The following is a 26,832-nucleotide window of genomic DNA, read 5'->3' as shown; positions in this document are numbered from 1 at the left end:
GATTTCAGGGGCAGTGAAAACCCTTCGCAAAAGCGCCACAAGGATTGAAAAATTTCATGCCCAGTTCAGATTAGAACCTGGCTGCCCATACACCAGGTATATCAGAGATGCCCACAGAGCTGTTTCCTTTCATTCTGACTGGGAAATATAGGAGAGCACAAAACCACTCCAGAAGGAGAAGAATCACCAGCAATGTTCTCTTACCTCCAGCAGAGCCACAGTTGGGAGAGAGTTGTCCGTTGGAGCACGTACACATGTTTGGCCGTGAACAAAATCCATCGCCACAAGAATTCCTGCAAATTGCTGGAGGAAGAGAAGGACACAGGGATCAGCACAATGTGCGAGTCTGGGAATTTGCTCACAGATGTGGGTTTGGCTGCTGAAAGGGTGTGAAATTCTCTCTTTCAAGAACAATAACCTGGGGAACCTCTTGAGGAACCTGGCACAGGCAGAGCAACACGTGGAAGGACCCACGTGTTCATAAGGAGATCCTGGAGACATCTTCCATCTCACGCATATAAACTAGAGCGGGGTAGATTTAGGCTTGACAGAAGCAAGAATTCTATTCGCCATGAGAGTGGTGAGACACTGGTCCCTTCCAACCCTAACTATTCTCTCATTCTATGATTCTTTTACCCCAGACAGTGGCTGGTCTGCTACCACATTGCTTTTTCAGCAGCAGAGGATGAGGAAGACACGTTTCACTACTTTTGCCTGTTAAAAACGTTTCTCAGCAGAGCCAAGTGATGTTCATACTGAGCCAGGTTGTTCTTTTCCTCAAAATGTTTGTGTTTCCATGAAGCATTTTGCAGTCCATGGTCTGGCACTGAGGAAACCGGCTGTTACTGAGATGCATCTCCTGCTGAATGAGGGGCTGAGCCCGAGTCAGCCAGAGATTCATCAGCAGGATGCCCTCATATCAATCCCCATCCTTTCTTGCCTGGAACCCCTGCTAATCTCTTCCCTCTTCCTGTGCCATGGGAGCCAAGAGCATGGCTGGCAGTATTGTTCCACCTGTGTAAGCACAGATTTTATTAGAGCCCCATGAAAATATCTCATCTCTGTGTGTTTTATAAATACAATTACAACACAGAGTCCCCTGAGGACCTCCAGCCCAGATGGCATGTTTTACAGTTATGAGAAAAGTCAGCAGACAGCCCTGGGTGTCGCTAACCCCACATGCCACAAGCAGCTCTTAGGCTGAGAGTTCCTTAACCCTTCGCTGTAGCCAGCATTGAACCCAAGCTTTGTATCCTTGGTGGAGCATCCACCGTCCACAGGATGATGGGGAGGATTTGGTGAGGCTGTCAGCCTCTTCTTGCGGCCTACAAGAAAGCTGGGGAGGAGCTCTGGATCAGGGACTGCTGGGAGAGGACAAGGGGGAACAGTTTTGAGCTGAAAGAAGGGAGATTGACATAAGATCTCAGGAAGGAATGTTTTGCTGAGAGGGCGGGGAGGCCCTGGCCCAGGTTGCCCAGAGCAGTGGTGGCTGCCCCATCCCTGGAGGGGTTCAAGGCCAGGTTGGATGGGGCTTGGAGCCCCTGATCCAGTGGGAGGTGTCCCTGCCCATGGCAGGGGTGGAACTGGATGGGCTTTGAGGTCCCTTCCAACCCAAACCATTCCAGGATTTTATGGGAAAGCAGGGGGCACAGAACTTCACATCTTACCATAACCTGGGGTGAGGTCAGTTGCATTTAACTCTTGAGTCATCACACCTCTTTATTGCCCTAAGAGAGTAAAATGCCACGCTCTTGCAGTAATCACTCATGTACAAGGACACATCAGCTGGTCTCACTGCTTATAATACAATAGACAACACTTGCTCTCATAGGAGAATATTTCCAGCTCTGGGCTCAGTTTTGTACATTTGAGATCCCTGGCAGCTCTGTGTTAGGAAACACAAGGTATTTGTCTCTAAGAGGGCTGAGGTTTTGACTCTGAAGGTGGAATTACTTCTGAAATACGTGGCTTCTATTATACAGGAGATCTCGCTAGAGGAGCGTATTGTTGTCCTCAACTTGAAGCTTCCCACTGTCAATTTCAGGAAGTTTTGGAAAAAGGTGTTCACATACAATTCCAAGCATGTTCTGAAGTAGATTTATTCAGAAAGCTAAAATACTGCGAGATCCAAGCATCCCCTAGTGCTGTCTGCTCTTTTGTATGTCCAGGTTCTGGTTGGTATCTCCAGAACACCACGTATTTACTGTGTTCCAGTATGCAGCATGACCAAAGTCAGGTACAATTAACCCTCTTGGCTCCAATAAGAATCTCATTTATTTACTCCTGATCTGCCTTTCAGTTCCCTTGAGAGCATCCTCCAAAAGTCAGGCACCTTCATAGAAACATAGAACGGTTTGGGCTGGAAGGAACCTTAATGGTTACCTAGTCCCAAACCCCCTGGGCAGGGCACCTCCCACTACACCATCATCTCCAGATAGGTCATGCCTTTCACCTACAGATCTGTAAAACATCAGCCCATTAATGAGTTTTATAGGTGTCTATCGGCACTTGAGTGTCCAGTAACGATCTTCTCCCAACAGGAACACTACCTGCCAAGCCAGAGGTGTGATTTACATAAATCAGCATCCTGCTTTGGATGGCCACGCAAAGAGAGATGCAAATTCCTGCTTGTGGACACTGTCTCATGACACCGTGTTTGCGATGTCAGCATTTAGCTGCTGTTCTAGCAACTACATCTAAACAAGCAGCTCTAAAAGAACTTTCTTTGGAATCACCAAGAGCGTTCCATCGAGGCTAATCTTCTAGAGCAGGCACACAAACTGTCAAGCAACGAGGAACACAGTGGCAATTTGGCAGAAGATAAAAGGCCATGCGTTAAATGGGACCAACTGCAGCCACCTTGCTTTAATCAAGACCAGTGGAGTCGAGAACTCTCAGCTGTCGCTGGTCCTGTCCCAATGGATTACGAAATGTTCAGTCATCTGCTGAAGTGAGAGATACACATTCCTTCCCACACGGCCGCTCATTCCCTTGGGACCGTTAACAGGAAAATGGATACTCACGGACAATGCACTGGTTGCCTCCGGGCAGTGTTTTCCAGCCAGGGCAGCAGTAGGAGTGGAACCTCGAGCCGCAGACGTTGGGTCTGAAAATCAAAAACAATTTTTTCTCACTCTTTCCATTTTTCTCATTGTTTCCGCACCATTGGATAAACCTGACCTGTACCATCAGCGTAGGAGAGCACCTGAAGAGCTTCCTACGTGACAGTCCTCTGCCAAGATCCACTCCCTTTCTGCGACGTTTAATTCCCACCAAAAGGAGCCACCAGACATTACTTTGATAACTGATTTCTGACCTCCCTGTGCAGAACACTCTGATCTTACAGAAAACTTCTCAGGACCATATGGAGGAGTGAGGAACCGAGGTCCAGCCAGGTCTACCCTTACAGCAAGACACAGCATGGGACCATACCCACAAGATATGCTGGAGACCTGCATTTCCATGTGGGGTGAGAGAGATCTAAACACCAGACAACCCTAGAGACCACAGGCAAGTCAATGTCTTGATAACCTGAACGGGAGCTGGACGTCAGTCCCTTGTGAATATTGCGTAGTGCTGCTTACACATAAGGTGGACAAAGTCCTGCTCTTCCCTTTTTCCAGTTAGCAAATTCCTGCACACTCTAACTTGTCCATCAGACAAGCTGCTCATGGTTTTCTTCTTGCCTTCATTTGCTGGATGGTTTATTCAATGTCACATAGCAAAGACTGCAAGAAAACCCAGCCCACGCAAATCCCTCAGCTTGGCATTTACACCATGTTGTGACAAGCTACACATTCATACGTGAACAAACAGGCTTTCCAAGAAAAATTCCCAAAAGAAAACATGAAAACCTCCAACCTAGGTGATGTTCACACTCTTGTGACATGTCAAATGTGGGGTCACGAGAGTGCAGCCCCTTGCAGAGATGCTGGGGCTCCCACAGGATCAGACAGATGGGAGAAGGCAATAGAGAAGAAAGTGTAGACAGTGGGCTTAGACCTTGCCAGGACACTGGCCAGGAACCCTCCAAGCTCTCCTTGGAAGTTTGCTGATTACCAGATTCCAAACTGGATTTTGGCAAGAACTTGTAGTGCTTCAGGGCAGCAGATTCTTTTTCTGGCTGGGAGAGGCTAGCGGATCCCAGAACACCTGGAACCAGGTATCCAGGCACACACAAGCCTTTCCCCTTCAGCCTGGTTGCACTACATGCACAGGACATTCACATAAGACAACGCAAAGATGAAGCATCCATGGAGCACGCGTGCTGAAAACACGCAGCAGGCAGAAAGCACGCAGCAGAGAGGCAGCAGAGGATGCTCAGCAGATGGAACAGAAACAGAGCGTCTGTGCAGCAGTCACGCTGAAGATGTGCAGAGCACACCCAGCAAAGCCGGGGCAAACCCAGCAAACCCACAACCCAGGGATGCAGCAGCCGTGCAGCACGTGGGCAGGGTCATGCAGCAGCTGAGCAGCAGACATACAGCAGATGTGCAGCTGATACGCTGCATCTTTCCAGAGGGCGAGAAGTAGAATGCTTTCCCAAAGAAAAAGGATCTGGGCAGTGTTTTCATTAAGGACAAAAAACACTGAGCTGGTCTGAGAGCAAGCTCTAAAGAACCCTCTGCTGAGAAACGATGGTCCCATCAAAGCTGAGATCAAAGCGATCTCAACTTTCCTTCATGGCCCAGTCCTGTTATATATCTTCATCAATGACCTGGATGAAGGCATTGAGTGCACCCTTAGCAAGTTTGCAGACCACACTAAGCTAGGTGGAAATGTGGATCTGCTGGAGGGCAGGGAGACTCCAAAGGGACCCAAATAGACTGGACCGCTGGGCTGAGACCAATGGTTGTTTAGCCCTGAGAAGAGGAGGCTGAGGGGAGACCTTATTGCTCTCTACAACTACCTGAAAGGAGGTTGTGGAGAGGAGGGAGCTGGGCTGTTCTCCCAAGTGACAGGGGACAGGACGAGAGGGAATGGCCTCAAGCTCCACCAGGGGAGGTTCAGGCTGGATATCAGGAAAAAATATTTCATGGAAAGGGTCATTGGGCACTGGCAGAGGCTGCCCAGGGAAGGGGTTGAGTCACCATCCCTGGAGGGGTTTAAAAATGGGTAGACAAGGTGCGCAGGGACATGGTTTAGTGGCAGATAGGAATGGTTAGACTCCATGATCCAAGAGGTCTTTTCGAACCTAGTGATTCTATGATTCTATGGTGACTAGAAAATCCCTGAGCACCACAGACTACACTGAATGACTTTCTGTGCTACAAAGGGTGCTGCTCTGTTTCCCAGTTCTGATTTTCTGAGAGCACACAATGACCTGGGTAGGAACCGCAGCAATGGGGTTGCCATATGAGCTGCTTTTGACTAACACCATGCAGAACCTCCTTCATCATCCCTGCAAACACAAAGTCCAGGACTCTGGTAAAATAACTCAGTGCTATAGTTGGAAGCAGAGAATAACTGTGTATTTTGATTTCAAAAGAGCCTACATTCTCCAAAATCTGGGCATCTGTTATTCCTCCTGTGCTTAGAAGTTAAAAGGAGGTCTTGGTGGCAGAGCTGTTTCTGCTGGTGTGGATGAAGGTTCCCTGCAGATGGGGGAACACCTTGGGCTGCAGTTCCTCATTGCATCAGCTGCTAGTGCTGCCTCTGATAGTCAAGTGTAAACCTCCAGGCAGAAGTAGACGTGTCAGTGGTTGGCATTAACTGGGAAGTTAAGTTCACTCTGAACAGGTGGGGGCCCTGTAAAGCCTAATTTTCAGCCCTCAGGTTCCCAGTATGTGGAATGAAAGGATGGATGGATGGATGGATGCAATGTGTAGGTGGCCCAGACAATTCATATCCCCCACAAGATTGCGCAGTTTGACTTCCAACTAAATCTGTTTGCTGGTTCCCCCTTTTCAACACATGGATGAGCAATGCAAGGAAGGCAATCATTAACCTTACTGCACTAATGATCTCGCATCTTGGCTGCAGGCTTCTTCAAGGCTTCTTCTGTGCCTTGTTGGAGGCTAAAGAATATTACTTAGTCATTTTATCAGGCAAAAGACTGTCTTTTTTGTCAGAAGTGATGAAGGAAAAGGTATCTGGCATCCATCCCATAGACTAAGACAGAAGAAAGTGGAAGTTGAATGAAATTGATAACAAAGTGGGTATTTTGAGCTACGGTGGCAAGGACCACCTCCTCCTAAAAGACCAAGCATTTCATCAGTCTCTGTGCAGAATCCTGAGAGAGGTCCTGGGCACCTCATTACAGCAGAGGCTCAACTACAAGATCACAATTGTTCCTCCACCACTGAACCTTTATAAACATATGTTAAAAATTAGCAGAGTTTGAAAACAAAACATGGGGCAAATACATTTTGAATGGGCTGAAATTAATGGTGTCACAGAAATGGCCCAGAGGGAGAATGGGATTGGATTCCAAAGCATTAACTCGGTAAAGAGAACGCTGTTTTGTAAGCAAAAAAAATGCCATCTTTAGCAAAGTTGTGACAAAATTGCTTTTTCAAATTCATAGCAGTTGTCTCGATCATAGGAAACACAAGCTGGAAAGTCGTGTTCCCATCAGGAGGAAAGTGTGGAAAAAGGCATGACATTTGGGTGTTAAACAGAAAACTACAGCCATAGTTTGGGGTGAAGAGCTCCTAAAAATGGGAATGTCAAAGTTAGAGGAAAAATGATTTAAATTCAACTTCCCCACTGATAATCACAATCCACAGGCGTTTACAAACTATTAAGAAACTTCATAACAATTGCTCCTAAATTAACAATCAAGAGGTTTGTTTTTTCAGCTTTACTCACTGTCAGCCTTGTCTCCTTGCTAGGCAGCAGTAGGAGGTCTTATCCAAACACGAAGTGGTCCAGGAGAGACACAGTTCTGCTGCTGGGATGGTGCTAACGCCTGCGTGACGTCTACTTGGGGTGTTTGAGCCATTGAGATAAGAGACGACAGGTTCGTTCCAGTCCTTTCCAGCAGAGCTTGCTGGCAAAGGACCACTTTTCTGGTCCACCCCCACAGTTCAGCTGATGCAAAAAATAGACCCGCCAATACGAGACAGATCTTCCCTTATCACCTTCTGTGCAGCCTAGGAAAAGGCTGAAAGAGCCCAGCTGCTAAAGAGAACTATTTTAGTGAAAGAGAATATGGACAGGCTGAGATAGTGGGGGTTGTTCAACCCAGAGAAGAGAAGGCTGCAGGGAGACCTTAGAGCCGCTTCCAGGACTGAAAGGGGCTCCAGGAAAGCTAGGGAGGGGCTCCAGATCAGGGAATGGATGAGGGGGAATAGTTCTGAGCTGAAAGAGGGGAGATTGAGATGAGATCTTAGGAAAAAATGTTTTGCTGTGAGAGTGGGGAGGCCCTGGCCCAGGTTGCCCAGAGCAGGGGTGGCTGCCCCATCCCTGGAGGGGTTCCAGGCCAGGTTGGATGCGGCTTGGGAGCCCCTGATCCAGTGGGAGATGTCCCTGCCCATGGCAGGGGTGGGACTGGATGGGGTTGAGGTCCTTCCACCCCAAACTATTCTATGATTCTAAGCTAAGAAAGAACAAAGAGAAAAGTAAGGCTGGCTATGAGTCTTCCTTGTTCACTTTAAATAAACAGGATTCTAGAGATAAGCAGGGACAAAGGAAGCATGAATTACAATTGATGGCACCCAACAGCTGCCTGCTGACAGGGGCTCCACCTGAGATGCCAAGAAAAAAGCATTGGAGCAGAGCTGAGCTATGGCCACGTGAGGTGCAAATACATGGCTCTTCGCAAGGGAAGCCTTTCTCCCAAACCTACACGCCTGGGAGACGTGAGCAGATCCTGGGAGCCAGTCCATACCACAAGACTGCCCACAGGATCTAGGTACCAGCAAGCAGCATCTGGCTGTTGCTGCAGCAGCCTGTCCCTGTTAGCAGCCTGGGAGAGAGCCCAGAGCACTGAATTGTTGCCTGATAGCTGAGCAAGTAGCCGAAAAGGCCTCAGTCCTGCCAATTATTGTCAGATGTTTGGTGTGACCCTGCAGAACTGCACTCATTGTTAAAGGTAGAAGGCGGCAGACAGCACAGCCAGCAGAGTCCAGGCTGAGAATGCTTTGCAGACTCAAACACTTGCTAAAAACTAAGTCACCCCAAGCTTTTCACTCACAGCGACATCCTCAACACACACACATGCACACTGGCCTTTGTCCACTCCTCCAGCCGCAGGAGAAAGAACACCCAGCACAAATGAACTCTCCAAACCTTCTCCAGCAAGCTCTGCACAGTCCCGAAAGGGCTGACTTGTGTAATAAATAAGTGCAGCGTCCTGCAAGGAGCACTCCTGCCATCCAGCAAGCCCCACAGCTAATGAACTGTTGGCTACGTGGAGCGTGTGCTTTCCAGACGGCAGGAACAACAGGTCAGCATTTGTCTCCCCTGTCATGAGCAATCAGTGTACCTCAGTTGTCCCTGGCCTTCAAAAGTGGTATTTCCATTCCCCAAATTAGAGGAAGACAGAAATGAATGAAAATTGGTGGATTGCCAGGACTGGGGTAATTCTCAGAGCTGCTCTGGTCTGCACAGGGATTGCTCCCTGGCTGCTCACGTTCTCCTTCTCCCTGGCCTCATCCAGGGGGATTCAACATACGAATTCAGGAAGAATTCAGCGTAGTTCATTACCTTGGGCCAATTTCCTGCTCTTCTCACCAAGCAGAGCCCCCTGACTGAGATTCCCCGAGCTGTGACCCTGCAACGAGTCTGCTTTGGTGCCTGCTCAGTGGTTCAGCAAATGCTTCTCCCAGCTCATTGCTTTCTTTGTGTCTGCCTGCAAAAGCCTGGGCTGGGTATCTGCTGCCTGAGCATTTCCTTATTTATTCCTGATTTACTTCCCTCCTTGAGACAGCCCAAAGCTTCTTTCTGCTGGGTGAGAACAGGTTCTCAGCACCGTGACTATCTCCTGAGTGCTACCATCCAAGATGTTCTCCATTCAAGGGGAAAGGAGTCTGACCTAATAGGGTCCAGCTGCACCAAGCAATGGTTCTTTGGACCAGTTTGAGCCTTTTGGTAAGGGCAGAGCTGCCAGCACTTTATCTCTCCTGCAGCTCTTCTCTGCTTTCTTGGTGAGGACAAGTCACGGTTACTGAGTAGGTGCTCTCAGCCATTCATACTTCACCACTCTGTAAACTAAGACTTTGTTAATAAAAGCATGGCTTGCACTTTTACCAAGCCCCAGATGTAAGTTGGGCAAGTGACCAAGAACAAATTCCTTTTTCTTTAAGTGTTTCAAACAAAACACTCCGTAAAAACCGCCCTCCTGCCCTGCCAAAGTACAACCGTGCAGGCGAGTAGTGGGGCTGGAGCCCAGCGGTTTGCAAAAGGGGGAGCAGCAACTTTCCCACCAGCACACGGGACCAACACCTGGTGATTTCAGGATGAGAAGCACCACAGCTTAACTGCCCAGCCACAAACCAAATGATCGGGAGATAAAAGCCTTGATCAGTCTTCTGGTCTTCAGAATAGGTAGGACAGGGAGAAATCCACAGCAGACCATGTCCTGGGCTAGATGAGGAGAAACATGACCAGCAGGTCTAGAGGAGCTGTTTCCTCCTCTTCTGCTTGAGCACAATCTTCTAATTTTAGGAGTCTATTAAGCTGCTCCAGCCTTAATTGTTCTTCCATTCTTCTCTCTTCATATTCCCTGGGTATCTTGAGTCTGGAAAATCCCTCTTCTGCTCCACAAACCCCTCCAGTTTGGGGATGGAGCAATTCTGACCACTCACATTGGATGAATGGAAACCCCTTGGCTTGATTAGAGTTGCCACGTTCCCTGTCTCTTATTTGCAGGGTTTCTTCTATCTTCATTTTTCACCTCAGAAATATTTATGGGGGAACCAAACCATCCAGCAACAGATTTAGCCATTTCTCAGCGCACCTCCTGTTCAGCTTTAGGAAAGGACATTGCACACTCTAGATTTCCCTCAACCACTCAGAGTTACGCTTTGCTGTAAACTCACCAACGCAGCGACCATTTAGCTCGTTCCAGGCAACTGAGGATTTCTGATTCAACACTGCAAAAAAGGAGGGTTGTCTGCTGTCCACAGAAGAGGCATTTTAGGGAGAAGACACACAAGTTTGGGTTTTGGTTTATTTGCCCCCCTACAGCCTGTTCTCTTACCACAAAATAAGGAGGAAGGACTGTTCACAAAGGCTTGGAGTGACACGACGAGGGGCAACGGGTATAAACTGGAGAGGGGCAGATTTAGGCTGGACATGAGGAAGAATTTCTTCACCATGAGGGTGGGGAGGCCCTGGAACAGGTTGCCCAGGTGGCTGCCCCATCCCTGGAGGGGTTCAAGGCCAGGTTGGATGGGCCTTGAGCAGCCTGATCCAGTGGGAGGTGTCCCTCCCTGCCCATGGCAGGGGGGTTGGAACTGGATGATCTTTAAGGTCCCTTCCAACCCAAACTATTCTATGATTCTATGAAAATTCAGGCCTGTGCAACGAATCAAATAAGATTAATTTGTATGAGTGGCACCACTACATTCTCTAGTCTTGCATGGCTTAAGATTGTGGCTTTTCCAGACACGATGATCCCACCTCTCCATACAAGCTGGAAATTTTTCCTGTAATTCAAGATATTTTTTGGTTTTCATCTTAGCCTCATTCTGTGCTGCATCCCAGGGATTGTTTCTCCCAATAATTGGGGAACACCGCTGCAGGCATCAGTCACCCTTGGTCTCAGTGGTGATCACCAAGGGGACAATAATCACTGTCAAATGTGATAGTGGTTTCTGGTCTTGCATCTCCCCACCCTGAGGGATTTGGGATTGTGTCATGGCATGAGAACAGAACGGGAACAATGCTGACTTTTGGATCCTTGGCCTAAAGGGGAGCATATTTGTGTTCTTTTCATTCTTGACTTACCAGATCACTCAAACGTTCTGGTAGTGTTTATTTCAGTGATGTAGCAGTTTTATGCATTTAGCAACCTTCCAGCACTGAAAGGGGCTCCAGGAAAGCTGGGGAGGGGCTCGTGATCAGGGAGGGCAGGGAAAGGACAAGGGGGAATGGGTTTCAGCTGAGAGAGGGGAGATTGAGATGAGATCCTAGGAAGAAATGTTTTGCTGTGAGGGTGAGGAGGCCCTGGCCAAGGTTGCCCAGAGCAGGGGTGGCTGCCCCATCCCTGGAGGGGTTCAAGGCCAGGCTGGATGGGGCTTGGTGCCCCTGATGCAGTGGGAGGTGTCCCTGCCCATGGCATTGGGGTCGGACTGGATGGGCTTTGAGGTCCAACCCAAACCATTCCATGATTCTACGCTCTCTCATACCTTTGCTGACTGGCAATGCTGACCCAGCCTCTGCTTGAGCCCAGACTGAGTAACTGGGACTCAGAAGACCTTGATGGAAGGTGCTCAAAGAAAGCTGAGGCTTTCGAACCCCTGAATTCAGCTGCTGATCCTCCACTGTGGCTCTCCTGAAGGAAACAGGGAGAGCTGGGGACAGATGGAAGAGAGCCTCAGCGACTGTTCCTCTTCCCAGAACTGAGCAGGGGCTCCAGACAAGAAAGATTGATTGAAGTGAACAGAGACCACTTTTTCTTGGTTATTTGAGTTAATGGAAAGGAAGCCTTCATTTAAGGAGTTATTTTAATCCCTATTTTCATGTTTTAGTTATTTTTTTCCTAGAAAATGGATGATCTGAAATTAAAGCTAGCCTTGGCAACTAATTTAGCACTTTATTTAACTAACTACAGAAATACACAATATCAAAATAGATGTCTTTTAACTGAGCAATTATGTAGTCTCAAAGAAAGTTACTCAGGTGCTCACTGTTTTCATTTTTATGTCGTTAGAAAATGAGGAGAAATTAATGTTTTTTCCCCAGATGGTTTTTACACTTCTGCTTCCAATACATAGTAAATTGTATTTAGATTCAAATTGAAACAGTATTAAATGCTCCTTTCTAATGTTCGAATTCTGTTTCTGTGCCCAAGGCTGAATTCCCTACCATGATGCAGAGCAGAGGGAAGCTTTGGGTGCTTCGGGGAAAGGCCACCTCAGATACAGAAATGTCATCTCAAAAGACCACAGACCAGCCCCCTTTCCTTCTCCTGCTGAGATGCAGCTACCAGTAAGATCATCAGGGAGGTGATGAGGCAAGAGACTACAATGAAGGCAACTCACAGAATCAAGGCTGGAAAAGACCTCTAAGCCCATCCAGTCCAACTGTCACCCCAACCCCACCGTGCCTACTGAACCGTGTCCCAAAGTGCCATGTCTGTAATTTTTTTGATCCTTTCCAGGGATGGAGATGCCACCACTGGCCCGGCCACCACTCTGTCAGGAAAGCAATTCTTCCTCATATCCAATCTAAACCTCCCCTGAAACAACTTGGGGCCATTTCCTCTCATCCCATCTCTTGTTACTTGGGAGAAGAGACCAGCACCCACCTCACTCCAACCTCCTATCAGGGAGCTGCAGAGAAGCAAGATAAAAAAATAACTAAAGTCTCATTGGGGACCTCTGAATCTCCAGTACAAATATGCTCCTTGTGCCTTGTGCCTAGGCAGGTCTCCCAGAACCCCGTGCACAGGTGGACTCCAGACACACATGCATGGAGAGGACACCAAGCTAAGGAGGCTGCCTGGCTGCCACCAAGAGGCAAGCTCACACCATAATAAATCTCCATGCTGACAATGAAGTTCTGCCCAAGATTACGTGACCTGAGCCACCTAAAGCCAACTGCGGGGCAGACATCTGAATTTTAGCTGAAAATTATGAAAAGAAAAAGAGAACGATGGAAATAACTTGTCAAAGATGCACAATTCTTCTTCAGTTTCATCAAAGGGACGAAGCAAAACGCAAGGAAAGTCTTACAGAGAGCGCATAGGGTTTGAAATCCATCTTCTTAGGTTAATGCCAAGTTTAAGCCAAATAATGTTCATGAAATTGTTTTTTACAAAGGGGGTCCATAAAATCTTCTGCTATGCACCTTTTCTTCATCAATAATACTGGTTTTTCCCCTTTATTCCAATTTTTAAGCAGCTTGTATGAGTGATCATAGGGAAAATCTTCCCTTTTTTGTGCACATTGAAGATTAAATCACATACATTGGCAAGGAACCACAGAGAAGACTTTCCTTCAAAAGAAAAACTACAGATGCAGCCTATTTCTAGGAACTGCTTAACACTTTCATTTGGAAAGCAGCATTACCAATTCTTCCATCTTTTTTTTTCCCTTAAATTCTGAAATAAATCAAAACTTCAAATCCACCTCTTAAAACTTCCAAACAAAACCCATATAACCTATTAACTTCTATGCCAGATAATCTTTCCCCATGCCAAAACTCGCCTTCATGTTTTCTGCCAATAACAAGAGAAACCAGCCTAGGCCAGAAGTCCAAGATCAACCATTTCACAATATAAATCAGGAGTAAAGGAAAATTTAGGAACAAGAGTCTTAAGTCAGAAGTTTCCAGCTGCTGCTTTAATTTTGTTCCTCCTGCTGTTCGTAGTATTTCACCTCTGCCTCTATGAATAAGTGTCAGGGTTTACATGTGTGGAGTATGTGGACCTGAAAGGAGCTGAGAAATGCACAAGAGGTGATGGGACCACAGTGACAGAAGTTCCAGCTCCATCTTTACTGAAGCAATGTACACTTACTCTAAATTTGGGTTTAGCAAGCCTTGCAGCACGGACACCTACATCATTCCCAGAGCAGGGATGTGGTGGGAGAAGGCAAGAAAGCTTTGCTAGAGTTTGACCATGCTCTTCCATGCCAGGGTCATCTTCACATTCAAGTGTAGATGCCCCAGAGCTACCTCCTTGAAGATGGAGAGCCCTCCATGCATCCGTGAACACGCATTTCACTGTCTCATAAGGAAATTGGAACAGGTTGCCCAGGGCAGTGGTGGAATCGCCTTCTCTGGAGGGGTTCAAAAAACACATAGATGTGGCACTTTGGGACATGGTTTAGTAGGGACGGTGGGGTTGGGCTGATGGTTGGACTGAATGAGCTTAGAGGTCTTTTCCAACCTTAATGATCCATGAAATTGGTATTTAGAATAGAACAGAGCAGAACAAGTCAGTTGGAAGGGACCTACAGCACTCATCTAGACCAACTGTCCTGACTGTGGGCAACCACAAGCAGCACAGTCCATTTCAGACAGCAATTCTTAAGTCCTGAAGTCCTCTCATTCCTCCTTAGCTACACAGGCGCATGGTATCAGTTGCAGTAGTTACTAACATACCCTACACATTAGCTTGTTTAAGCCATTGTAGTTATAGAGTCTTTTTCACAAACAGCCCACAATCAGTCTGGACAGAGTCTGGTTGCCTGAACTGCAGGTTCAAGTTAAGAAATGAGACATTTTAGCTTCTACTGCCTCTTAAGGGAACCTTGGTTCTTATTCTAAACATGACTTCATGTCCCAGGGAGTTTTCTACAACTTCCAGTCAAGAAATCAAGTTTTCATACAGAATTAAAGTTGAGCTTCTGCATTTAAAAGACTTTGAGGAAATCAATATCTCTCACTGGATTTACAGGAGAAGCAGAGATGGTAACACTGCAGAAACAATCTGCTGATTCCTCACCTAGGGCTTATTCCTTCCAATGAAGTCAACTAGAATCATAGAATCACCAGGATGGAAAAGAACTCGTCGAGCCCAACCATACCTACCTGCCACTAAATCACCCAAATGTTCTGGTCAGACACATCAGAGGCAGAATCAGGGCCTGAATCACAAAAGATCTGAAGATGATGGTTGGTTTTGGGCACCAGCTCTTCAAGGCACACGTTTCTGATAAAGCCAAAGTGAGAGTGAGGAGAACTACAGTCACTGCTTGTCCAAAGCACTCTTCTGTAATCCCTGTACTCAGATGTTTGTAGAACTTATTTCAGGGGTGGAGTCAGATTCATAGAAACATAGAATCACCAGGTTGGAAGAGACCCACCGCATCATCAAGTCCAACCATTCCCATCAATCACTAAACCACGTCCCTCAGCACCTCGTCCACCTGTCCCTTAAACACCTCCAGGGAAGGTGACTCAACCCTCTCCCTGGGCAGCCTCTGCCAGTGCCCAATGACCCTTTCTGTGAAAATTTTTTTCCTAATGTCCAGCCTGAACCTCCCCTTGTGGAGCTTGAGGCCATTCCCTCTCATCCTGTCCCCTGTAACTTGGGAGAAGAACCCAGCTCCCTCCTCTCTACAACCTCCTTTCAGGTAGTTGTAGAGAGCAATGAGATTAAAACATTGCTGGAAATTATCTGCTCTAGAGTAAACTGCAGAAGTGGTAAAGCTCATCTTGACTTTGTCCACTCTCCCCTTAACTTTAAACACCATCCCAGTGTCAGCTCCAGTTTAAACTGGGGCTACGTTGCCCAGAATCACAGCCTGCGGCTTTCCCCTCTCAACTGCACCTGAGTTTTCAAGCTTAGGGTGGCAGACTGAGACTTCAGCTATAGCTCAGCAACTCCTCCTGTGCTGGTCTTTTGCATTCCCAGTGTGCCTTTCCTGTTCCCCAGTATCATGTTGGAAAATAAGAAGTTGGGACAAATCTATGGCAGAGCAGCTTGGAAACTCCCATTATTCCACATAATTAATTCATACAGTCATGGAATGGTTTGTGTTGGAAGGGACCTCAAAGCCCATCCAGTTCCAAGCCCCCTGTCATGGGCAGGGACACCTCCCACTGGATCAGGGGCTCCAAGCCCCATCCAACCTGGCCTTGAACACCTTCAGGGATGGGGCAGCCACAGCTTCTGAGCAACCTCTTCCAGCACCTCCCCACTCTCACAGTGAAGAAATTCCTCCTTAGGTCTTTCTAATCTAAATCTGCCCCTCTCCAGTTCGCCTCATGCCTTTTTGCATGTCAGAGCAATGGAAGAGGAACCACCAAAGCCTCCTCAAACATCGCCTCTTCCTCCATCTTCTCAATTGCAGGGGCCATTTCATAATTAATGAGCTTGACATAATTAGTGGTATTTAAAGCCAGGCGATAGCTGAGCCTTTATTCTTACTTGAAAAAACAGGCAGCCATGAACTTACAGGAAATCATTCTGCCAGCAAACAGCTCCGTTGGCCGCAGACTAATCATCTTTTCTTTCCCCTTTGTTAAACACATTCTTGCTCTTGGAAACTGTTCAATAGTTCATTAAACTAATAATCCCCTTCAAACCCTGCACCATAAATGGATTTGTCAGTGCTGTTCCTTTCAGGAGACGGTCATTTTAAATCGTCTCTACTTTAATGAGTTTAAGTGCAGATTAAATCATGGCTTTGGCTGTGATTTATTGCTCCCCATTACTTTATTAATTGTTATTTGTAAAAGCATTGGTGAATAACAGGCTTGTTGATTTTGCCTTTACTCCATGCTTTGCATTTATTTCATACTTTTCTCTCCATTAAAGGAAACTGGGATGGGAACAAAGCTCCACATAAACAGTTCCAGCAGAAAAGGAAACAATCTTTGCCCTTTATTGCTGAAGCTTCTTTTACCAACAAGACACCTAGAACCATCCTCATGCACAGCCCTTTCACTCCAGATGTCACCCAAGAGAGCTTGCAATGGTCACATTGGAGATACCAGAGAGCAATTTCTCACTTCAAGCTCTATGATATTAAATGACTCCATGTATTTCTATTAGTTCTAATTGTCTAGGACTTCACACAAAGTATCTTGAACAGACATCTGGTGCAGTTTGGGCCTCCTCAAGACTTTTCCAGGAGCCCCGCATGTCACTCTGGGACATGGTTAAGTAGACAAGGTGGTGTTGGGATGACAGTTGGGTTGGATGACCTCTGAGGTCTTTTCCAGCCTTAGTTAGTTGTACCATGTGCAACATGTAGGAGTAGCAGATATTTAACAGAAAATGACGGAAGGAGCACCAAAAACATTGTGTATTTGATCTTCCAGAGCTGGTAAAAATTTCCCTGTAAAGACATCTGGCTCACACTTTCCTGTACAGTTCCATTGCAATTCTATTTTCTTGTCCAAATTGTGAGGTTAACACACTTTAGAGAAGACCAGGTTGGATGAGGCTTTAAGCAACCTGATCCAGTGAGAGGCATCCCTGCAGAGAAGTGGAACTGGAGGGGCTTTATGGTCCTTTCCAACCCAAGCCATTCTATGATTCTATGAAAGGAATCCATGGTTCCATCCACCCAAGAGAAAAGGAGACACATATAAAAATAAAGGGTAGAGCAAAAGCCAGATCCAGCTCGTTAATGTAAGTGGCTGCCTTTTGAGTTCTCTCATCTCCATTGGTCATGTTCCACTTTGGGAGCAAAGGTATTTCTGCCAAGGACATGAGGATCCACAAATGAGATGCTAACATTGTAAAAGGATTTGAGAACCATCTGGATAGAAGGAACCAAGCATCATGTACAAAGAGAAAATGCTTACTAGCTTGTGTTGGGAAGATAAATCATTTCAAGGAACAAATAAACCAGGGTTACTGACAGTCCAAAAACCCTGAGCAGAAGGTTTCCACAAAGAAGAGGACTCTGCACTGCATCACCGTTAGGTCTAACCAGCAAATCCTTCAAATATCTTCATCCATTTCCTTCCCTTCAGAACAACGTACAAACTTTTGAACCTTCTCATAGAATCCAACACACAGGACAGCAGCTGGGGGTGGCGGCCCAGGACTCACCAGGGAGGCAGCTGGTCCAGCCCTATGTGATGCAGCTAAGCATTGCTTCACTTTAATTCCAGTTCCATTTAAATTCCTTTCATGCAAGCTTCAGGACGAAGACAATTCCTGAACCAAAGAAAGCCTCAGAACCAAAGCTATTCCAGATGAAGGTTGAAATGAAATTGGTGTATCTTTCTGAAAAACGAAGTTTTGGGTCTTTGAAAGAAAACACCAAAGCAAATATTTGAAATGGTGCCATGAACTGTTAAAATAGACATTGCAGATAAATGTGTTTAGAGGTTGATACGTGTGTTTAGAGGCATAGCATTACAGAACAGATGATTCCACAAAACGCTATGGTCAAGACAAGCCACCTGCAATTCTACGTTGTAGAATAGCACCAAATTTAATAAAAGACAACCCTGGATGGGGCTTGGAGCCCCTGATCCAGTGGGAGGTGTCCCTGCCCATGGCTGAGGTGGAACTGGATGAGCTTTGAGGTCCCTTCCAACCCAAACTATTCCATGATCATTCCATGGTTCTATGATAGAACAAAAATTCCTGGGTCTGTGGCTCCGCAGGAGATGTTTTTTCCTGGGTCTCAGACCCACCTCCAGCATTGCAGCTAGTGACTTCTGCAGCTGCCTTTTAAGCCCAGTAGAACATCATTTAAAACATTGCTTTTCAATAGGTTTCTCATCTCACACGATTTTTATCTGCTTGTAAAATAGAAATTTTTAAAGAGAGAGACTTCTGAGGGGCTGGAAATCCTGGAAGAGATTTGGACACAAAGCATTGGAGATGTCAGGGTCAGTTGATGCAGAGCATGGGAAGAGCCTGGGGCAGGAGCTTCAGCCTCTCTGAGTTCTGCCAGCTCCCTCCGTGTTCCCTACCATGATTCCCTCCCTTGAAACAAGGCTGTTCTCCCAAGGCTCAAGAAACAATGATTCTTCAGTTGGCTTGAATTATAGTTGCAGAGACAACAGACCCTGTGCTTATCCCAGCGGGGCTTTTTGTTTTCCTACAGCAACTGCTTCAGAGGGCACGAGGACAGCAGAAGAGAAGATGAAGGAGGTAGCAGCATTACCCTCAGCTCTCTGCAGTGGACTGGGAGCCAGACACTTCACACCTGATTCTGACCCTGCCTCAAACTTACTGTGTGGCCACTAAGAACTTGCACAACTGATAATTTGGTATTATTTTACTTAAATGTTTGTCCATGTCTGAGGCTTTAAAGTAGAGAAGGGTTTTCAGAAGTAATTTCTAACTTGGGAATCTGGGCTTCATTTTTGAATTGCACTTGGGATTTGGACCCTTCAGACTCACCAAGAGTAAAAAGAATCTATGCTGTAAATCATTTTGGAAAACAGAATCTGGTCACCTAGGTCACCAAGTGCCAGAAGACCCCTGGACACAAGTGACCTTCTCTCACAACCCACGAGGAATGGAAACATTCATCACTTTCTTGTCCTGCCCTTCCTTTCTCTTCACAGCACTGCGTGCGACAGGATTATCCATGCACACAGCAACTCCTTCCAATCCTTTCCATCCCCATCATGAGCACAGTAATCAGTCCCATACAGTCCTGGGCAGCCAAGAGGATCAAGAGTCTCTGGATCTGGTAGACTGTCATCCCAACCTATTCAAGAAACAGCCTTCATCCTGCTGGTCATGCAGATTAGGGATGTTTTATCTGAAGGACTCCAAGAGGAGCACGGGGAAAGCACTTATGGGTCATATTAGGGGAGACACAGGGTGTCCCTACCCTGTGAGTGAGCTAACGTCTGGGTTTGGTAGCTACTTTAGAGAAGACCAAACCCCCAGGACAGTTGCTGCCCATCTTTTCCAAGTCTGCTGTAGCTTGAGGGAGTGGCCACGCACGTTTGAATTCCAAGAGCAGATTCCGCCAGCCCAAACACATTTGACTGTCTGGGCTGAAAGCACAGCGCTCCATCCCATTCAAGACGCATTCCCCAGCAAGTGCCGGAGGACTCTGGCACAGTCCAGGCTTCGCGCGTGTATCACGTTCTGCTCCGATTCTGCCCACTGACACAGGAACACTTTCCAAGAACTACAGCCAGGCAGACTTAAAATAACCCAGAATCAATGCCGGGGCCAGGAACCATCTTGAGAGCATGCAAACCCAGCTGAGCTCCAGCACAAGCTTCAGGATTTTCTAGCTGAGCCCTGTCTCCCTCCTCAGGTGGAAAACGCACACAGGTCCAGCTCTCACACCGATTTGTCTACAGATGAAACCATAAAACACAACTATGCTGCCCAACAAGAGACTTAGTGTGACACTTTCTCAATAGCAACAATCGTCATCTAACAGCAGCCATCAGCAACAACAACAGAATCACAGAATCACCAGGTTGGAAAAGACCCATCAGATCATCGAGTCCAACCATTCCCATCAATCACTAACCCACGTCCCTCAGCACCTCATCCACCCATCCCTTAAACACCTCCAGGGAAGGTGACTCAGGCCCCTCCCTGGGCAGCCTCTGCCAGTGTCCAATCACCCTTGCCATGAAATATTTTTTCCTAATGTCCAGCCTGAACCTAATGGAGCTTGAGGCCATTCCCTCTCATCCTGTCCCCTGTCACTTGGGAGAAGAGACCAGCTCCCTCCTCTCCACAACCTCCTCTCAGGGAGTTGGAGAGAGCAATGAGGTCTCCCCTCAGCCTCTTCTTCTCCAGGCTAAACACCCCCAGCTCTCTCAGATGCTCCTCTTGTTCTCCAGCCCCTTTACCAGCTTCGTTGCTCTTCTCTGGACTCGCTCCAGAGCCTCAACATCCTTCTTGTGGTGAGGGGCCCAACCCCTCAATACAACCCAGAGCACTGACAGGTAGAGTCAAAGGCAACTCAGAACCCAAGTTGACAACACCTTCACTAGGGATGGTGGAAAGCCACAGCCATCCCTCCAGGTGATCCCAGCATCCACCCCATAAACAGGCAGGGTGCGGATGGCTCTTCACAGAGCTGGTAGGTGAGCCCTGAGGTGCAGGGATCCCCTGAACAAAGCAGCAGAGCTCAGAGCACAGCTCTCTGCTCGCATGGGAGTCTGCTTCGTAGTTCCCTGGGGCGCAAGTTTTCCTCCTGCCAGAGATCTGCAGAGCAGATCCCTCCTGAGCTCAAGGAAAGGACAGAAAAAGCAATTCTGGAAGCAAATCTCCATGTGCTACAACAATAAACCAAGTTCTGCTTTATAAAATAGAAAAGAACATTAAACATACCCTCGTAAAGAGTCTTGGCCTCTTCTTCTCACTCTGTTTGCTGGCTGTCTTTCCTCGTAGCCTGCAAATCTGTCTGTCTGCAAGTCCGCTTCATATTGCCCGTGGGCTTGTTCCACGTACATAAACGCCGTACATCCTAGCATAAACCTGGCCAGCCATAATACCCCCATGTTGGCACGGATTCCTCAGTTCTCCTGGCTGCCCCAGAAGCTTCTTCCAGCTGGAGGGTCCCTGCTGCCTTGGTGGAGGATGGGTTCTGGCAGCAGCCCCCAAGTGCCAAGGTGCCGTCCTGCCGTTCCCTTTCTAGAAGCAAAGACAGAGGAAAGAGAAAGAGAGAAACACAAGAGTTCTTAAGGGCTTTCACTTTTTCTTTTTTAAATGATTGACCACCCCAGTTGATACAGTGGGAGCACACAGTCACACTGGGCTTGGCCCTTTGCACACGCAGCCAGCACGTTCCCACTGTTATTCCCTACCAAGCATTGCCAAATCTTTCTTTCTCAAGAGAAGACCTCCTCGTAGTTCTGCCCTTGCATCTATTTTGCTGCCTTCTTGATGGAGAAAGACAAAAGCACATCTGTCCTGGGCCTCCTGACGGTGTTGGGTTGACAAGACTGACCTTGGCATAGCACCTTGGTTCAGAGGAGCAACAGGAGATGCAAGGCTATGAAGCCAGAGGAGACCAGAACCTCAAGAAGGAGCAGAGCCTATTTCTGGACCATCTTCTCAGGTCCCATAGTACTGGTTTACTGCATTGTAGTCTAGACAAGCCATGGCATGGAGAGGAGTTGCTGGAAAACAAACCTCCTGGATATACCTTGTAATTCTAGCTGGCTAAGGGAGTGGCTTGCTGGCCAACCCATCAGAGGGACACGTGTGCCAGCACTGAGGTTGGGAAAAGGGCCATCCTGGGCTGGGGCGAGATGGAAGATTGAGCTGGGGCTAGAGCATAAAGGCACAGGGAATTAAGCTAAGCCACGGGACAGTGGAGAAGGTGGAGGGCTGGGCAGCCCAAGGGATGCAAGAGGATCACCCCTGAGCTGGGACAGGCAGCTGAGCATGAGAGGCCATGGCGAGGGGGATGACACGGGGTCCAAAGCCCCTGTGGAGAGGAGGTAATGGAATAACGGAGGCAACAAGTCACCTCTGCTTGTGGACACACCTTGGGGAGCACCACATGCTGGGCAGGGGCCAGATCCAGGGTTTGGCCCTGAACCACAACAGGGCAGAGTCTTTCCACCCTGAGCAAACCCGGCCTGATGAGCAAGGTCCTTCCTGGGAAAAAGGAGCCCGGCTCGCCCCTGGGGGTGGGTGAGGTGGTGGAGGGGTCCCATGGGTCCTGCCTGGGGTCAGCGTGAGCGGAGCCGAGGGGCAGAGCCAAGGGGGGAGCTGGGGGTCGGCCCGCACCGTGGGGTGCTGAGGGGACAAGGAACCCCTGGGTGGCTCCAGTGGTGGCGATGCCCACGGATACCGAGGTGCCAGGAGCAGCCAAGCTGTGGGAGATCAGAGAGGTGACAAGAAAGCACGATGAAAGGGCTCTGTAAAACAGACGGCGAAGGAACGTGCTCCATGGACCGTACCCCCTCCTCTTGCTCCCTCTTCCTCCTCCTCCACAGCCCCATCGGCCCCCCCATTCCTCAAATCTTCCAGCCCTGAAAAATGGGGCTGGGGGACACGTCCTTCCTCCTTCTGGCTAGTGGAGGGACGGAAAGTGTCGCTCACCTCAAGACCCTAAAGTTTGCTCCTCACACGTCTCCCCTCTCCACCCCAGACTGGAAATATCTGCTGCTCCAGGCTCGAATCTGCTCCAGCGGGGAGGGACAGGGCCCCCGAGCCTCCCCTAAATGTCCCCCTTGCTTTCCCACAGCAGCACTTTTCCCATTCCAGCCCAGCCCCAAAGCAGGGGAAAGGAAAAAAAAAAAAAAAAAATCAGCCTAGACAAGGCAGAAAATGTGACTGAACAAAAAAAAAAAAAAAAGCCTTAAAGACCCAAAAACTTCAGTGCTCCCAGTGTCCCATCTGGGAATCACACAGCTCTTGAGGGCATGCATTTTTCAGGCTCTAATATTTCAGCTGCAGTGAATGAGAAAGACAGAGTGGGAAGGAAAAAAGGCAGGGCTGGGAGCAGAGGCAGAGACAAAGAAACTGCCCTTCCTGCAGCCCCAAGAGCTCCTTCGCTCCACAAGCCTGGGGTTCACTTCTCCTCAGTGAGACAAAAGGGAGAGAAGCGTTTCCTCTGCTCCCAGAGCTCCCCAGGTTGAGCGCAAATGGGAAAAGCATCGTAAAAATAGTAGAGAGTTTTGCACTTCAGAAGATTTCCAGCCTTCACGGAGAAATTTAGACTGAAGCAAAGTCCAGATGCATCCATTTCCTCACAGAGAAATTAGAAGTGTGAGAAATGATCGATACGCACTCGGAGAGTGTTCACACACGGCTCAGTAAGAGAGTTTGGAAAAGCCATTTACACCCTCAAAAGAGAGTTTAAAAGGAAAAAAAAAGAAAAAAAAAGAAAAGGAAAAGCAGGCTTAAAACTTATTTTCAGATCTGAGAAATTCCATCAAAGCCCACTTGTAAAAGAAACACAAAGCAAAGAGAGACTCGGTCACTAAATCAGATTTTAAACCTATTTGCAAGTTTGGAGGGAATTAGGAAAGAGGTTTCAAACCCAAGCCTTTGAGGGTGCAAATTAAATCCATCCCCCCAAAAATGTGCAAAACACAATAAAATACAACCAGGCAGAGAAAAAATTAGGCAGATATAGAAAAAGAGATCAGCTATGAGCTCTGGATTTAGTCTGAAACTGTTTAAATACCTTTACGTCCTGGAACTGGTGAGGTGCCCAGAGCTCCTTTGTTTAGTGGAGAACTGAGCAGAAAAGAAGGGAATAAAACCCTCACTCTTGAAGGAGAGAAGAAAAGGTACAGCCTCATCCAAATTGGACAGGGGGAGGGCCTTGCGGCGGAGAAAGGGGTGCAAGGAGGAGTGGGAGTGAGAGGACAACCCTACCGCATTCTTGAGCCAGAAGTCTTTAACTTCAAGGAGGGGCTGGGGGAGAGGTTGGGTTTAGCTAGAGCTGTCTGAATGCAGACATGATTATCACCTAACCCTTCCTCCGAGCTGGGTTGGGGCAGTTCATTAGGAAAGGCTTTTCGGTTCAGCTGGACGCAGTGAGGGCTTGTCCCAACGTTAGGTTGGAGCGGCAGGAGGGCATTAGTAACAGCAACTTCACATCAAACGAGTTGGTGACAAATTCCTTTCCAGTTCGGGACTCAGTCTTCTTTTTTCTGTGGGTGAAAAATGATGCTGTGTTCACAGAGGCTAAAAAAAAAATATTTCAAGTAAAAGACAATTTTCTCGCTGATTATTTTTCCTGTGCTTAATACTACTGATGTAAAACAAGGAAAGGATGGCTTAAAGGGTAGGTGATACAGCCCAGGACTTTCACACCTAAAAGTTAGCTCAGCTCCAGAGGAGAAAACCTTTGAAATTAAAAGTATTTCCTCAAAATAACTATATTTTAAATAAAGTACATCGATGATATTACATCTTTCTTCTAAGGAAGGAAGAACTTTGTCTGAACATCAGCTCTCACTCTAATTCCAACTCTTTTGCTCCATACAAAACAATCTTTCCTCTGCATCTTGCTTTAGGAATTGTTACTTACGGCTTTTCTTTAAATAATATGTAATAAAACACACATGGCCCTCCTTCTCCCAGAGCCCCCTCTGCTCTGGGCCACCACACGCTCACAATTTCCAGGAGGTTGGAGTCCCCCCAGTGTGGACACAGAGCACACCGGGCATCTCCCCAGAAAGCCCAGATCCAGCTGCTTTTCAGGTCAAAGAGGTTCAGAGAAGTTTCTGCACCAAACGGAACCCAAGCGACACCAAACACCTCCTTATTACCCCACCATCTGGCTCAGAGCTCCGTTACCTCATTACACCCAGCGGCTGAGGGTTCAAACGCAGCTATCGGCTCAGTGCACAGAGGTACAGGAATTCCAGAGCAAGCCCTAAGCTGACAAGGAAACCATCATCTCTTCTCCTCCCGCCTCTCTTTGAAATACCCTTGCTGCCTTCTTTGTTCTTTTCACTCTTCCTAATTAACCCCCTGCCAGCTTTATAGAAGTCAGAATGATGCTCAGCCTAATTAACAGCTGACTTGGGGAGACTTAACGAGGAAAAGGCAGCACTGGTGTTCCCAAGCAGGCAATAATGGAGCACTGCAAGGAATGCAGCTCTGTCAACACATCCGAGATACGAAAACTATTTCCTGGGCCCGATCCTGCAATACCTATTTTGGTTTAAAAATCAATGTAGGCTTCACCTGGTCAAGAATGGCAGGACTGGGGTGTTGAATGGAGCTGAAGAGCTATGAAAGCAGGAGAAACCACGTTTTCCTCCCTCTTAAGGGCGCAGGGAGTTGGTGCCAGCTGCTGGAGCAAAAGATTCCCTTTCCAATCTAGTCCTGTTTAATCCTTGTTACCTCCTATATTGTGATCACCGCGTTGGTTATGTGGGTAATTAAGGCATTCTGATAGCAAAAATGCACGGGGGGTGTTTGTTACATTTGCAGGAGCTCCCAGAAATCAACCTGTGACTTTTAACCAGCAAATACTTTTTAAAAAAATACAGTCAAGTACCCAGAGGAGGTGGTATTACAGAAATGGAGGTGTTTTCTTGTGCTAAAGCAAGCACAGGTCTTTAATTCTGGAAAGCATTTGTAACGCCAGTTATTTAGGTCTACAGCCTAGGGTAACCTGGCTCTTTGTGCTTAGAATAGACGCTAGCCCGTGTCTAACCTGTGGCTCGATCCTGCTCAGTCCGCTTCCTCCATCCATTCACACATAACTGATCTCAGAGAACATGTTTCATTAACATTTCCCGGGTACATTTACTCTCCCCTCTCTGCAGCCTCACTACGAGGGACACAGCCCTTCAGATCGCCGGCACGCGAGTTAAATCGAGCCTTTTCTTTTCCTGCATTCCACTTTGGAGAGTTAAGAAGAGTTTTAATCCCTCCAACGCAGGCAAACCTCTATGAACAGGATGCTTTTAGCTCCCTCCCTGGTTTTCTAGAGCAGGGCTTTTCAGCCCAGCTGCATGTGATTAAGGCACAGCAAGCCCCAGGACTCAGGCATCCCAGCAAGATCTCCTTCAAAGTCTCATTCCAGCCTCCAACCAGTTCTTTATTTCCCTGCCATCAGATGCAGGAGATACAAGCACTTGTATCCCTTTGTCCAGCTCCCCATCTGTTTTCCCCCAGGCTGGCTGGGTGTTCTGGCATCGCTTTTGTGCACGAGAATATCGTCACCTCAATCGTTCCTAGGTCCACTTGGTCCCAGGCAGCGTGGAGAAGGTAACTCAACCTCTAAAGTGTGGAACCCACTTCAGCTGCTTGCATCCAGAATTAGAGCAGACCTCAAGTTGAGGATGGGAGAGGGAGTTGGTCTTCTTTCTTTCAAGCAAAGTCTTACAAGGAGAGATTGAGGGAACTGGGGTTGTTTGGCCTGGAGAGAGGAGGCTGAGGTGAGACCTCATTGCTCTCTACAACTACCTGAGAGGAGGTTGTGGAGAGGAGGGAGCTGGGCTCTTCTCCCAAGTGATAGGTGATAGGATGAGAGGAAATGGCCTCAAGCTGCATCAAGGGAAGTTTAGGTTGGACATCAGGAAAAATTTCTCCCAGAAAGGGCTCTCAGGCACTGGCAGAGGCTGCCCAGGGAGGTGGTGGAGTCCCCATCCCTGGAGGGGTTTAAAAAGTGGGTAGATGAGGTGCTTGGGGACATGATTTAGTGGTAGACAGGTACGGTTGGAGTTGATGATCTCAAAGGTCTTTTCCACCCTAATAAATCTATGTTCCTAATACAGGGGTGCACATCAGCCCCCTGAGAAACAAGAAGTGGTGGAACAGTGGATGTTTCTCAGCTGGATTGTTTCACAGGTCAGAAAACTCTGCAAGGCAAAAGCTCTGAAGCGTGAGGAGCAGGAGGACAG

At 47.6% G+C, this 26,832-nt stretch overlaps 1 protein-coding gene across 2 annotated transcripts in view; it reads right to left on the bottom strand.

The window, feature by feature from the left end:
• The window catches only part of LOC138731793 (fibrillin-2-like), a 126,553-nt gene extending 102,781 nt beyond the window's left edge, over positions 1-23,772 (bottom strand). The window contains exons 1-4 of one of the 2 annotated variants that reach the window (XM_069877960.1): positions 23,652-23,772; positions 20,840-21,142; positions 3,024-3,106; positions 205-303 (exon numbers count right to left, since the gene is read on the bottom strand). In XM_069877960.1, the coding sequence (XP_069734061.1) occupies positions 205-303; positions 3,024-3,106; positions 20,840-21,009 (352 nt within the window). In that variant the 5' untranslated portion in view covers positions 21,010-21,142; positions 23,652-23,772. Of the gene's footprint in view, positions 1-204; positions 304-3,023; positions 3,107-20,839; positions 21,143-21,458; positions 21,597-23,651 lie in introns of those variants that run through there. The other variant, XM_069877961.1, reaches the window with a different exon arrangement.
• Between the last annotated feature and the right edge of the window lie 3,060 nt (positions 23,773-26,832).

Source organism: Phaenicophaeus curvirostris, chromosome 28 (assembly GCF_032191515.1).
Source record: "Phaenicophaeus curvirostris isolate KB17595 chromosome 28, BPBGC_Pcur_1.0, whole genome shotgun sequence".
NCBI lineage: Eukaryota > Metazoa > Chordata > Aves > Cuculiformes > Cuculidae > Phaenicophaeus > Phaenicophaeus curvirostris.
This window is presented reverse-complemented; position numbering and strand designations above follow the sequence as displayed.